Source organism: Macrobrachium nipponense, chromosome 17, assembly GCF_015104395.2.
Source record: "Macrobrachium nipponense isolate FS-2020 chromosome 17, ASM1510439v2, whole genome shotgun sequence".
Classification (NCBI taxonomy): domain Eukaryota; kingdom Metazoa; phylum Arthropoda; class Malacostraca; order Decapoda; family Palaemonidae; genus Macrobrachium; species Macrobrachium nipponense.
Genome location: NC_087210.1, coordinates 32807640 through 32822972, shown reverse-complemented (window position 1 = coordinate 32822972; position 15333 = coordinate 32807640). Strand labels below are relative to the sequence as shown.

The window sequence follows — 15333 nt, the reverse complement described above, 5'->3', positions numbered from 1 at the left end:
TTCAAATGCAAAGGCGTGAGTCTTTCTTGTCCTACATTTTTGCCAGCATACAGACCGCTTTTCACACACAACACAATTCCAGACAATTTCCCTAGGCACAACATGAAATGGCCAGTTTTCAGGCGGCCCTAAACTCAAACGACTTGAGTTTAACAGGTACGTCATCTAGACGGGACAATACGTTTCCTTGGAGATCCTTCTGTTTACGCCTCAGCCTACGCCAAGCAAAGATGTTGACGGCGATAACCAATATGGCCGTCACACTGAACACGGCCAGCAGAATGTAGTAACGAAGATTTTCTCCACCTGCATAAGTCGGTGACGCGTGGTTCATCTCAGCCAGTTGCGTCAAACAATGAGCCACCTGCGCGTTGTATGGGAGAGGTAGTGATGGGATAATTGTAGACGCCCAAGTATAGTTCGCAAAATACGCCTTCTCACGTATTATCGTGTTGACCCCTCTGACGGTGTAATTTGTAGATGTCCCCGTACAACCATCAGCTGCTACAAAGATTGGGGAATGGGCGGTGGTCCCATCTGGGCATACGACGTGGAATCCGGCTTTGTCGTAACGGATCCAGGAACCATTATTCATTCTGTAATTGAATTTATTACTGTAAAAGGGATAAAGTTTCCCCAGACAACCTTCGCTTGTATGAGAGAGAGAGCCGTTTAGCACGATGCCTAACTCACATGAATCCGTTGATATAGGATAGAATTCAAAAGAGTCAGCTGTACAAATTTTATTATTCATGGCTTCTGAACAGTGAGTGAGTTTATCTAAGTCTTTAATGACTGTAAATGATTTCCTATCAGAAGAAATCAGTACATGCCCCGTGAAATTGGATATTACTGGACTTGAGTTATTCGTCATGAAAGTAGGAAACGGTGCTATTTTGTATGATTGCCAAGCATCGGAAGAATCAAAAGGTATGGTGATCATAATCCTATAATTTTCAACGCTGACTGATATTAGGCTATAATAGAATTCTACTTTATGGGCGTCTAATAAAGGAATAACCTAGGGCCTTTAAGGTTTCTCCCGTCCGTTTTCCAAAGTTAACGTCAGATCTTTAATAGGCATGAGGTGTGGAGATAACACACCCTTTGTCGCTAACGTAATAGCTTCTACATAATCTTTTGATTTCTCAATAAAATGTGATATTTTCACACGGATATGATCTATTTTCGAACTATAGTAAGCTAATGTAGCCAGCAAATGTTGAACTTCCATGACCTGATCGATATTATTTGAATGTTCGTTTACTATACTCATTATTTGATTGATTGAAGATAACTGACTGCGAAGTTCAGACAAAGCTAATTCGGTTTTGTGTTGCAAAAACTCAATTCTTTTATTTTGATTATTTATCTTAAGGGAGATCAACTCCTGATGAACAACACTTCACTGAGGAAAAAACCTGAATAGATAAAGTGGTACTTAGCTCAAGATTATATGGTGAAGGATTGTTGACATGGGATGACGTCACAGTTCCTGTCATCGTCGCGTCGGAAGTCGTGATGACGTCACGGTCTTCTCTCAGGCTCACGATGCATGAAGAAGTCCAAGATTGATGACGTCACAGCCTCCTTCCTCGCATTACTTCCTCTTGCTCTACTCTTTGTGTCCTTGCTAGTGATCGCGCGTTGTTTCCTTTGTGTTTCCTTTATGTGTTTTCTTCTTTCTGTTGATGTTCGATGCTGCTCTCGTCCGGTGTTGATTCTCGAAGATAAGTGACAACAGTCACTCAAACGTCGATGTTGATGCTTGTATTCTTCTCGATGAAGGACATATCTTCGTCTTCATAAAATGTTGCGTTGATTGAAGATCCCGTTTCCTCTGTTTAGTATTGATTTTGAAGGTGGAAGTTGGTTATTGTAGTTCTTCGGTCGGCTGATATGGGTCTTGTTAATCTTATTCTTCGTCTAAAGCTGCCACCAGTATTAGTCTCTTCGCTTTTGCGAAAGACTTTTTGTTTCTCCTTACGACTGTCATTCGTAAGTATTTCTGGTTCCTTCCATCTCCTATGTGATATCTTAGTAGAGTGGTTCTTCTTAAACTAAAGGAGAGGATTCAAACAGATAAGTTGAAAAAAGGTATAACAACTTTATTCTGTAACTCCATACTAAGAGATGCAGTTCGGTCGGGAGACCGATATGTTTGAACGCTGGCACAGAACTGCCATTCTAAAGCATCACATCGATAGCGAAACATTAGCTATCTCAGCGATTCATATAAAAACATACGTAGTCCGCCGGCTCGGAAGTTACAAGTTTCCGGCGTAGGTTAACAGGTCAACCGCTTCCCATGGAAGTTGTTGTGCAAAGTTATCAGTAATGCAAAACGATGACAATGTAACAGATTTAAACCAGGCTACTGCAGACAGCGCATAGCGTAATCTAGATCTGCATTGGTCACGTAGGACCCTCCTAATGCCATGACCTCAGGTCATGGGTTTTTATTTACAGATTATGTAATTCAATAATGTATTTATTACATATGTAGTACGTACGTACATTTTTTAAAGTGTACGTACGTACATATGTACAAAAGAAAAAAAACGGCAGAAATTAAAGCCGCTTTTCATAAAGTGCAATTATTTGTAGAAGACACCCCCCAAAAAGGCTCACACAGGAACATTGTGAAAAGTAGGCAGAAGCAATCTTCCTTGGATAGTTACGTATGTACGTAGCCTCACTCGAAAGGTAAGCTTCCACATTTTACGTACGTACAGTATATTTCTTGTTACCGTGTACACTAATATACACTTTATTTACAGGTTATATTTTGCATTTTTTATTAATTTAGGTATTGAATGGTCCAAATTGTTGTAGTATTTCATTGTTTATAGGTCAATTTAGCTTTATTATGAAATTTACTGGGGCGTTTTTGGAGGGCTTGGAACAGATTAGCCATTTTACATGTAAAATGTGGTCCAAGATACGAAAACCTCATGATACGAAGGGCACCTCGGAATGGATTAATTTCGTATCTCGAGGTACTACTGTATATAGATGTCCTCCTTGATCGAGCCCATGAGAAGCGATTCTTCAGGCAGTACAATCCCTGTATTTTCATTACTGAAAAGCACTCCGCTTTCATTGCAACTCCGACTTCTCACCAAACAGCAATGAAGTAGCGGTTTAGCGTTTTCAGTCCTCTGTAAAACAGCAGGGATTAAACCCGTCTTCACGGGTGGTGTCATCGGCTTGACATTTCTACTTACAGAAGCTTGAGAGTTAATTTTCTCGATTCAGCTGTGAAGACGTAGGTCTGCATTCACCTAATCACCTTCGTCTTCAACGGCACATAGTATTGTTTCTCCTTAGTTGAGATTCAACTACTATGAGAACTTCTATCTTGCCATCAGGGACCTCAGTCTCTAGAAGGCAATTGACTTTCGTCTCATGGGCACATGCCTTGAGAGAATCATCACCGAAGTGGCAACAAGATAGACGATTTGCCTGGTTTCTCAGCATAACCCTTCAAAAGGCGAGTGTCATGTGACTATGTCTCGGATGCATGACGGCTCGCCTCACACAACCGAATGCAGTCAGTTGGCAGCTGTTGAAGCATCCGAGACCATCACAAGCTACGCTGTGGACTTTGTATCGGTTGATCCAGATCAGTCATTACTTTGTCCTACTGGCGTATTCTGGTACCCATAAGTATCAACACCCACCATGGAGTGTCGGTGTCTTTATCCACTGCGGAGATGACGAGACCGTGAGAGACTTCGCTGCAGTGTGATAGAACAGTGGATGGGTACTGGCCATCACTTTGAAGAATATGTCGGACAGGAAGATGGATAGGTTTTTGCGACAATATCTTTCTTTCCCTTCGGGACTGCCCACAGGTCCTTGGTACCTCATTTCCCTGGACCGGTGGTGGATGCTTGCAAGATGTGTTTGCTTACCCAGCTCCTTAAGAGGACAAGTTGCATCTCGTCCATGGTGTGCAGTTGTAGAGGTAAGAAGGATGCGATAGTGACTAGCCTCTCCCCCTTCCACGCCTCCTCCTTCCACTCCTCTTCCTTCGGGTTGAGGATAAGACTCGAACTCACACTGGCTGGTCGGACGATTGATGCGGTAAGCTTGTACATAAGCATCCTTTTTATGTTTCCTATCAGAATCATAGAAGCAATCCTGCTCCTTCCTCAAGCAAGGGGAGGAAGGAGACTGACAATAATGCAAACCCTTCCCAGAACTTTGCATTAATGTCTCCGACGCCAAATATTCTTCACAGCCCTTTTTCGGATGAGTCACGATTCCTCATTCATTTCGAAAAGGCCCAGAAGTCTGACTTGATCGTGCAACTCCTATACTCCGATCAAGTTGTCAGAGGCAGCAGGGCACTCCTCCTCGCTCTTACGACCAGGAGGAGTAGCCTAGGTGTGCAGAACTCCAGTCAGTTCTAGAAGCTCACTCAGATTCCTCCCATCAATCATTGAGTCTTACTTAAGTAAAGGACCGAGGGTTTGTATTACGTGTCGGAACAAATCACAATTTGAAGTAAACTGTATATTTCCCAACTTTACAAACCTGAGGTCTGTTACATATATGCCCACCTCATGCCACCCCTCAATCTGAACCTGGGCCGAAAGGCAAAGTGGAGTGTTTGCATCCAGGCCTAGCCTGCCCCACAGTAGTTATTGCCTAACCACCATGTTCAAGATTCAACGGCCGTAAGTCCAGCTACACCGTAAGTAATTCCTTATGTAAAGGACCTCAGGTTTGTATAGTTAGGAAAAATACAAATTACTTCAAATTATGAATTTGGAGCACTGCTCTTTGCCACCCATAAGTTTAAATATTATACTGTGCGCCTATTCTGCTTAGCTACAATTTTGCCGCTACCCATGCCATACAGCACCATAGCCCATGCCAACCCACTGCCCCAGATTTGTACCTATGCTAGTGTTAAGACACTGTGTTGTGCTCCAAACTATTCATGTGATTTTATTGTGAAATATATACGCCATCCCTTATATGTCATGGCTAACTGCAAGCATAAAGCAAGAGAAGATAGTGGTAATGGTAAATAGCTGCAAGCTACAGTCGACCCCCACTATTTGTGGACTTGCCTATTCACGGATTTTTCCATGCAACATATATACATACTTATTATTCATGGAAAATTTGCTTGTTTGCTGTATTTCTTACTGAGAAATATTCACAAGTTACTGTGTTGTGTTCTAAGCTATTCCTGTGATTTTATTGAGAAATATATAACCCATCTTTTATCTCCATGGTTAATGGCAAGTGTAAAGCAAGAGAAGATAGTTGCATTTGTAAAAAGATGAAGTTACAGTTGACCCCCACTATTCGTGGACTCATGATTCACAGAATCGCCTATTTGCAAGTTTTTCTACAGAACATATATACCTTTAAGTCATGGAAAATTTGAGTATTCGCAGTATTTTTCACTGCGAAATTCACAAATTCCTGTAATTATTTTCTTGATTAAATGCACTTTTTGTGATAAAACTATTAAAATAATCAGGTATAAGCATTTTTAGAGGATTTTTTATGTTTGAATTATCAAAATAGACAGTTCTAAGAATTTTTGATCAGATTTAAGTATTCACAAATTTTAGCTATTCAAGGCGGGTGTGGTACCCATCCATGGCAAATTAGTGGTGTCCACTGTATCTGAATAGAAACTAAGGTGGCGATTATAAAGAAATTAGATAAAGGTGAAAAAGTGATGGAGGTAGCATGCCAGTATATTACGAATCATTCTGCTGTTGGCATAATCTTAAGAAGAAAGAGCGAATTATGGAACATGTAAAAAGTGGTGAGCCTGTGCAGTCAACAATTGTAAGCAAGAGAAGGAGGAAGCTGACAGAAGAAATGGGAAAACTTCTGAGTGTGTTGATGGAACATCAGAGACAAAGGCTTGTACTGCTTAGCCTCATGCTGATTCAGGAAATGGATAAAAGCCTGTTTGATGACTTGAAGGCTAAGGCTGGTGAAAGTGCTGGAGATGAAACATTTGCTGCAAGTGATGGATGATCTCATCGCTTTAAAAAACGTGCCAACTTCCACCACGTGTCTGTTAGTGGTGAGACAACGTGCACTAACAAAGCAGCAGCTGAAAAATTTCCAAAGATGCTCAAGGAAATGATCGATAAGGAAGGTTATACCCCTTAGCAAGTGTTTTAATACTGACGATACAGGACTTTTCTGGACAAAAATGCCAGAAAAAAACATGCATCAAGTGTGCAGAGAAAACGATGCCAAGATATAAGGCAGTGAAGGATAGGCTAACCTTACTGCTTGGTAGCAATGCATCAGGAGAGTTCAAACTAAAACTGCTCTTAGTGTACAGCACTAAATCCATAGGCATGCAAAAACAACACAAAAGCTCTTTACTCATAATCTGGCTGTCCAGTAACAAAGCCTGGGCGACTTGCTATATTATAAGACTGGTTCTTCCTTCTTCTATTACTTTTTCTTGCAGTCAAGCTATACTGCTGTGAGGAAGGGATTCCTTTCAAGACTGTAAATCTTGGATAATGCCCCTGGGCGCCCACCGCACTGCGATGATTTCCACCTGGAAGTGAATTGTGTATTTACCCCCTAACACAACTTAACTACTTCATATGTTGGATGTGAGGTGTAATAGGCAGTTTTAAGAAATATTGAACTCATCGTATATACAGGCAAGCATTGAAGGAAGTGAATGACCTGGGTGTGGCCTTTGTGGCTTTCTGAAGGGACACATTTATAATTGCATAAAGAATATTGATGCTACATGGTGTGAAGTAAGTTGGGGTAAACAGAATGGAGCATGAAAGGCTTTATGCCCAAGCTTTTTCAATGACTTCAGAGGATTTAATCATGGAGAGGAGGAAAAAGGAATTGTTAACAGTCTTGTTGACATAAGTGAAAAGCTTTGAAGAGCTGTTTGAGAGTCTCAGTCAAAGAAGTTGACAAATGGGATTTAATGGGACTAAGAAATTTGAAAGAAAATTGATGGCTGAGGGGTTCTCCCTCATATAGATAAAGCTTTAACTATTTTTGAGAATCAGAATCCAAACATTGAAAGATTCTCATAAATAGCAACAATCACCACCACTGATGCCTGCTTCCTCCTCAGATGAAGAATAAAGTGATGCTGAAGAAATCGTTGCATATTGATGTTGGCAGCATGCTGCCCCTGTATAGTGGAACCCCCCCCCCCCCCCCCCCATAATTATGGATTTCTCTGGACCATATCTACCCAATTTTTGCCAGTAATTTGCATATTCGCATTGTTTCTATAATAAATATCCACAAATTACTGAATTTTCATATCAGTTTCATGATTAAATGCACTTTTTGAGATAAAACTATTTAAAAATCCAGGTACAGTCACCTCTCAATTAACACGAGGGTTATGTTCTTGGAGAGCTCGCATTAATTAAAAACGCATTTTTTAAACATTTTCTGGGTTTGACCTGTGTCTGCCGGTGAAAAGTCCTGTAGCTCCCATTTTTAAGTATAAATAGATTCTAGATATACCAGAGAAAAAAGCTAGCATGGTATGCTGAGGTTAATACCCTCGCGCGAGCACCCAGAGGGTGTCGGGTCTAAAGTACAAGGCGAGTGGAAGCCACTACTCACAGGACTTCTGCCAATTAGAAGATTCCTTTCCAAAATCCCTCCCACGGCGAGAGCCGTTACGAAGATTACTCCCCCTACCTCGCTCTCGCTACTACCACCTGACCCGCGCTCCATCTACATTCCTGTAACTAGCCTTTGTGATGATCGCACGCATCTTCAATTGCTCCCTTGGTGCCTTAAATTGCCGAAGCTACGTCTTCCGTGGAACTCTCTGCTTCTTCAATCCAACTTGAGTATTCCAAATTGTGTTTTCGTAATTCATATGGTTACGATGCATTCCTTTTTTAGCCTTCGGTCCTTAAAAAACGTACTGGGGGTGCTGCTAGTTTATTCGCCATTTGAGTGCATCATCTGACGCGTGGGTCATTATTATTGCTTATTTCCTTTATTTTTATTTTTATTTTTATGTTAATTTTATATTTCATATCATATATGTGCCTTTTAGGGCTACTAGCTAGCCTATCGTATTTATCATCGTAGAGGAGAGAGTCCTCTCTCTCTCTCTCTGCCGATACGAGACGTGCATATGTTAATGTTTTAATGCGAACCAGATAGGTTTTTGATTTACGCACTTTCATGATTTTATATCACTGAAGAAGTTGGATGAGTTGCTTTCCTTCCCTAGCTTAACCCTGTCCGTGCTACGGTGCTAACGGGGAGGATATCAAGGATAGAGAGTATCTCTCTTGTCATACTGTTGGAGCTATCCTCCCTACCCGTCCAGATCGAGAATTTTGAGTATGGAGGGTTTGGTTGAGTGCCCACCATCCACGCTTTGACGTCCTTGGAGGTTTATCTGACCTACCTGACCGGATCCATAGTGATCTCGGAGAGTTAGGTTAGATCCATGCTGGGTATTTTCCTTACACCTTATGTTCCTCCTGCAACTCTTCCATGATACCTCATTATTGTATTGTACAGTTGGCCCCTGGTATTCGCGTTCTCCAGATTCGCGGATTTTTCTCTGGACCTTATCTACCCGTTATTTGCGGAGAGTTCGCCTATTCGCTGGGATTTTCCGACGATAAATAATCACTAATTAGTGTATTTTGATGTTATTTTCACGCCTAAATACATTTTTATGATATAAAAATGATTTACTAATTTTAAAATATTAATATTGATCAATACTGTATTAGTAAGTTTAATAAGATTAAATGATATCACATAATAACTAATAATTCTGTCTCTCTCTCTTACAGAGATGTATGCTTTTTGTATGATAAATGATCTACTAATTTTCAATCACTTCAATAAAGAAAATACTACAGTGAATTAGTAAGATTTTAGTTCTTTCAAACTCCAGGTCTCTCTCTCTCTCTCTCTCTCTTTTACTGAGATGAAAGATTTTTATGGTACACATATGTATAATATGTTTTCTGGGCTCAGCCTATGTCGCTCCAGGCTAAATGGAAAACGACCTGTGGTAGTGGTTTCACTCGCCCCAGAAACCATACCGACACCTTATATTAAAGGTGAGCGAGCCAGAATAATCTGGCAGTTCCAATTTAGCTTTTCTCTGGTATTATAGCAATATTTTACCTTAGAAATAGTGCGAAAGGAACCTATTTCACTGGGCGACACAGGTCCTTTGCCCAGAAATAGATTTTTCCTTCGTCAAAATCCCTTTATTAATATTTTCATTAATCAATAATAATAATAATAATAATAATAATCAATAATAATCAATCAATAATAATTAATAATAATAATAATAATAATAACTGTAATTGCAAAAATCATATGTGAAAGTATTTTACAAATACTACGATAATCTTTCCATCTCTCTCTCTCTCTCTCTCTCTCTCTCTCTTACAGAGATGTATTTTTTTGGATGGTGATTTACCAATTTTCAAATATCAATATTAATGTAAACAGCAATAATATAATTTCATTAAAGAAAATACTAAACTGAATTAGCAAGATTTTAGTTTATAAATAAAAAGAATTATGTAAGAATGAAAGAAAATGCATTTTACCCCACGTCTTGTCTTTGAACACGCAGCCTAGCTGAGTTGGCTTGGGTCCAACAACTGTAAAGTCAGGAGGGGGAGTGTGTGTTGCCATCTCGTGTGGTACATGTGTATGTTTATTAATATTTTTGCATAATAATAATAGTAATATAACTAATTTCAAAATTCATATGTGATAGCACTTTAAAGAAGTACAATAATCTATCCATTTCACTCTTTTAAATAAGGATAACCCCCCCCCTCTCTCTCTCTCTCTCTCTCTCTCTCTCTCTCTCTCTCTCTCTCTCTCTCTCCGATTATTATCTCTCTGTCTCAGAAGTAATTCATAATTTCACTCTTGATGGTCAGATAATATGATGTTACCATTATTGGTCTCCCTCCCCCCCCCCCCCCCCCCCCCCCCCCCCCCCCCCCCTCCCCCCCCCTCCCCCCCCCCCCCTTCCCCCCCCCTCTCCCCCCCCCTATCCTCCCTTTCTCTCTCTCTCTCTCTTTTCTCTCTCTCTCTCTCTCTCTCTCTCTCTCTCTCTCTCTCTCTCTCTGTTATTTGCTGTAGGTATATATTTTTGATGGTAAAATGTTTAAGATGACTTTGAAATGATATTAATAATATAACCTCAAAGATTAATGCAGTAATAGGTTAGTAATTTTAGGTATATTTGAATTAGGATGTTATTAAAGGTATACATTTGGTATCTGAACTTTCAGGATAGGCAGATATAAGCATTTTTAGTGGTGGTTTTAACTATTCACAGGGGTGTTTGGTACACATCCCTCGTGAATCCTGGGGGAACACTGTATATAATATATATATATATATATATATTATATATATATATATATATATATATACACACACACACATACATACCGTATATTTCGGCGTATAAGTCGACGAAGATAAGGTCGAACCCCCATTCTGAGTAAATTTGTATGATTTTAACTAATATCGGGTATATTAGTCGACCTATAAAATGTGAGGCCAACCGTACGCTCAAAATAAGCAGCAGGGTAAAACGTATATAAAATAACCTGAATGTAATTACGGTACATATGTTGCTCTACTTACCATAAGAAATACAGGAAATATACTCGGTATATTAACAAATCTGTGTAATATATAAAAGATGATATACGGCAAATATGATTAGAAATGACGAAACGAAAGAAATACGTTGACTAAGAGCTTTAAACTGTAAACAAACAAACAAAGCGCTAACTAACGCTGCATAACAGCCTACGTATATATGTATGTACAAACTGCCACTCAAGTTAATATTTTGATTGGGTTGTTAAAACGACGTCCCGGTATTTTATTATGTTGGAAAATTCCTTGACCATTGGTTCTTCTATGTCATAAACAGGCTCATTTGAGGGAAAACGAACCTGCAATTGATTCACCAGATTTAAACTGGGATCCTTATGCTGAAACCGTGAATGATAATTTGATTGATGAATTGTTTAATTCAAGTGACGATGACTCAAGTAATTTTGAAGGATTTTAAATACATATTTACTATTACATACAATTTTTTTTTATTTCATAAAGTGATAAATAAAGATTTCATACCATAAGTGTTTTTGAAAAATACCCCGGTAAATACAAAACTGTCAGAGTTAACGTATCCTTCTCAATTACTGTACTACAAATGGCTACGCAATGTTTACGCTTGCTGTGCGATTAGGGTTTCTTCAAGTTACTTAGATTTTTTTTCATTTTATTTAAGGTAATGGATGTTCTAATGTATTATTATTGTCGTATTACAGTGTGAAATGTTTTTAATACTGGTATTTACATACATAGTTACCTCAACAAGGCTGTCATTGTTAATAGCCAACTGTAAAGCCTGGATTCCTGTACTGATATGCCAAAATAATAAAGATTCACTTTTTGTTACTGTTAGATAAGTCGACCCCCTAATTTTGGCATGATTTTTGGGGGCTAAAGGGTCGACTTATACGCCGAAATATACGGTACTAAACAGCTCAGGTACATAGGAATAGCGTGCTATTTATATATATGTACCAAATGGTTAAGGAGTGAATAGTGAATTCTACAAAGATGGGATGAATTCATAGAAGCTTCCACAAATATGTATGGATCTGGGTTCAGAGCAAGGTTAGCCTTGCATCATGTGAGGAATATACTACTCCACATTCCCTGTCGAACATACTATGTCATTCTATTGCAAAATGATAGCGAAGAAACAGCAATGATGATGTTGGACCACACAAACACTGGTAACTTGGATGCATCCAGTTACCTCTCTGTCAATTAGTAGTGTATAGGCATAACAAATATTGTCTTCCTTATCCATCCGGAGGAAGGTCAAGTAAATCTTAATATGTATGTACTGTTTAATAAATAAATAAATTGTTGTTATTGAACCAGAGGAATAGATTTATACAAACACCATTCTTAGTCATTTTGTATTATACTAACCCTCCAACCATTTATGCAATCTTGACTTTTATTTTTGTGGGGGGGGGGGGGGGGGGGGGATTTGTACTGTAAACAGTACTGTTGTTGCTTTGTTAGGCTAGATTTTTTTGTTTACATTCAAGTATAGTCAGATAATGACGATCTGCATAAACAATAGGTTACTGTATTTCTCTTCATATGGTATGGAAAAATAATTGTAGCAGGTTATGATTTGTTGAACTTATTGCAGTTTTCCTTCATTGTAGGACAAGTTGAGAACCTGTCATTAGCAAATGAGTCTCAGTATCTCATATTACATCTGCCAAGTGTTCGCAAGCTCTTAGAGGATATTAATGACAATGGACCAGTTGATCTGAATGAGGTATTGTATTGTATGAATTTTAAACATATTTGCATTAAATTTTTGTCATATTTTTTGTTTATGGGTTAAATGTGAAATTAATTCTCTATATTCTCTTCAGTCTCATTTGATTTCTTTCAGATTTCACATTTGGTCTAATTCTGTACAGTATAGGAAATTTTTCTTGGATTTACTGAGTCCTGATATTGACTTTCTTCCTGCTGCTTCCATATTTTCTTTGTTGACGCATCTTAAATCTTCTTCTTCCTTGTCATCACATGTCTAAACCTTTAGAATATTAAGAAATCCTATTCTCTTTACCAGCCACTGTTCATCAATTGTATTTGCAACATTCTAATTTGTAATATGATCTTACACTAGAGTCATATAATTTTTTCTCTATTTACTAATGAGATACATTGGTTATTCATTAGTCATTGTATCTCTCCACATCAGACAGACTGTCTTGATCACTGCATATCTGCTAGGTAACAGATATGCAGTCTTGCTATTCCACTACATATTGCTCCTCCTTCACTTCCCAGAACATTTCAGCCATTAAAGTTTTGTACTTCATTTATGTATATTTAATAATCCATATCATCTCTTGTGGTGCCATCTGTTAAAAGCAATACATGGTACAGAGCTCACCCCACACTTTTTCCACGATAGCTACATGGGCACTCCCGATATTATTTTTTTTTCTTTTCCAGGCACTATATGCTGTTTTGTGGATAATTATCAACACTTGACTGTTGAATCAGTTATTCCATCTTTTAAATTTTCCTACTAGTACATCTTTTAAGTTTCTACTGTTAACACTAGTTCATCTGTATATAGCAGCTTACTGGGGCCTCCCTTTCTGCACTCTTTTATAGCATTTTCCATCAGTATGAAAAAGCAGCAAAGGACTTACAGCTGCTTGGTAAACACAACACTTATCCAAAAGTTGTATGGTACACTTACCAGTGTCTACCGTCTTGATCCTGCATTATCGTACAATAACATCACTTGTTCAGTGAATTCTTCTGATACCCTCTGGTTTCTTAATGCCCATTTAATTGTTCATCTTGTTACTTGTGAAATGTCTTTTAAAGTCGTACAAGGATGGCATCAGGATATGTGGCTATACCTCGCACATCTAAGTAAGTATTAACATAAGTGTATAACATTAAATACTTGTATAGCTTATTGCTTGGTATACATTACATACTGTTACAGAATGTTAATAATCATAATCTCACTCTCCCTCTCATTTGTAAAGTAATTTCATTGTAAGAATTGCAGATTGCTTAGTTCCCAAAATGTTCCACCTTATATGCCATCACCCATCCATTTTGGGGTTGTGTCTCGCCCATACATGCATAAGAAGAGAGGGTTTGAAAATTCTTAGACTTGATACCATGCTGTAAAGAGATGCTAAGGCTCTCTCTCTCTCTCTCTCTCTCTCTCTCTCTCTCTCTCTCTCTCTCTCTCTCTCTCTCTCTCTCTCTCTCTCTCTCTCTCTCTCTCTCTCTCTCTCATGATCGGAATTTTTAATTTTTTTAAATAATGTAGAAAATTTGTATTTGCATCACTTAGCTTTTTTTAAATTTTTGTAAACTGCTATTATATGTGGAATCTGAACAGATTGTATAAAAATGTGTAAAGTAACAGGCCTTTCAAGTGAATTTAATGAAATCTGAAGCTTCAACTGGTACCAGGTAAAGTGAGTTTATTTTTCAACCATGGTTAAAATAATTTTTGAAGATTGAGTATGGGATATCAAATTAGTGATTACCGTGCTAAGCTTATTTTACATATTGTTTTTCATGTGTGTGTGTTTTTTTTTGTATATTCTGTGTGATACTATTTCTTAGTTTTTTTCGTATTTGTTGTTAAATTTAATACTCTTATACATTGTGTGCTATCATGTTTGTGCATTTACAATTTATATGATTAACTTAGTGTTTCTTAATAATTTAGTTTTGCTTACTTGATTAAATTTAACACTTGTGAATTGATTTTCATTTAATTGCATTTTCTTTTTAAATCTTAAGTATTACTTAACAGTTTGAATTTTAATGGAATGATTTAATTTCATGATTAACTAATTTTCTGGATAAATTAATTTTGATTAATTTTATTAAATAAATCAAGAATTAATTAAACATTGTTTTGTTTGCAAATAGTATTAGTAAATTTCCCTGAGATTGTGAAATTCATGTATACATTTTTAAATTTGAAAATAAATCTTTTGTATTTAAAATTTTTATAATAGTATTTCATGTATTGACCACCAGTGATAGGAACAAATTACCCAAATATCTGGTTATTACACCTACCAATCAAAAAATTGTTACCTCACAGCAGCTAGACACTTGATCCTTCATCACAGATAAAATAGTATGACTAGGTACTCTATAGGCGACAGTGATCTCTTAAACATTATTAATCATGCAAGAATTCATACTAAGTTCATCAAAACAAGTGTGAGATAATGTTATATTCTTAATTTAATTAAGGGGCATCACTCCAACAACAACTTTAAAAGTTTAAGTATTTTATAGATCCCCTGTCCTAACTCACTTCAAGAAAATTGAAGGAAAACAGTACAATTAATCACTAAGGTTGGAATCTACACAAGCTAAGTCCTATCATTGGTGATCAATACATGAAATACTGTTATAAAAATTTTAAGTACCTCATCAAAAAATAAAATATATATATGTATATATAGATATATATATAATTTAATATTGTTTCCTTTATTGATTTTTTATTTTGATGCTGTTTTAACATTTGTTGCTGACAGACATAAAGATGCATAACCCAAACAGGGTAAAGTAATTTTTATTTTTCTAGATTTTTAGTAAAAAATGAACTAACATAAGAAGTCTTGACTCAAAACAACATAACTTTAGTATTATTACGTATTGCATTTTGTTAGAGGTGTCATGATGCCTTTAGACAACCCTAACAGTTTCCTGAAG

General features: G+C 37.5%; 1 protein-coding gene across 1 annotated transcript in view; it reads left to right on the top strand.

The window, feature by feature from the left end:
- The window catches only part of LOC135195874 (molybdenum cofactor sulfurase-like), a 288858-nt gene that overhangs the window by 257385 nt on the left and 16140 nt on the right, over positions 1-15333 (top strand). Inside the window, exon 12 of the mRNA XM_064222384.1 lies at positions 12267-12382. Within this exon, the coding sequence (XP_064078454.1) occupies positions 12267-12382 (116 nt within the window). The remainder of the gene's footprint in view (positions 1-12266; positions 12383-15333) is intronic.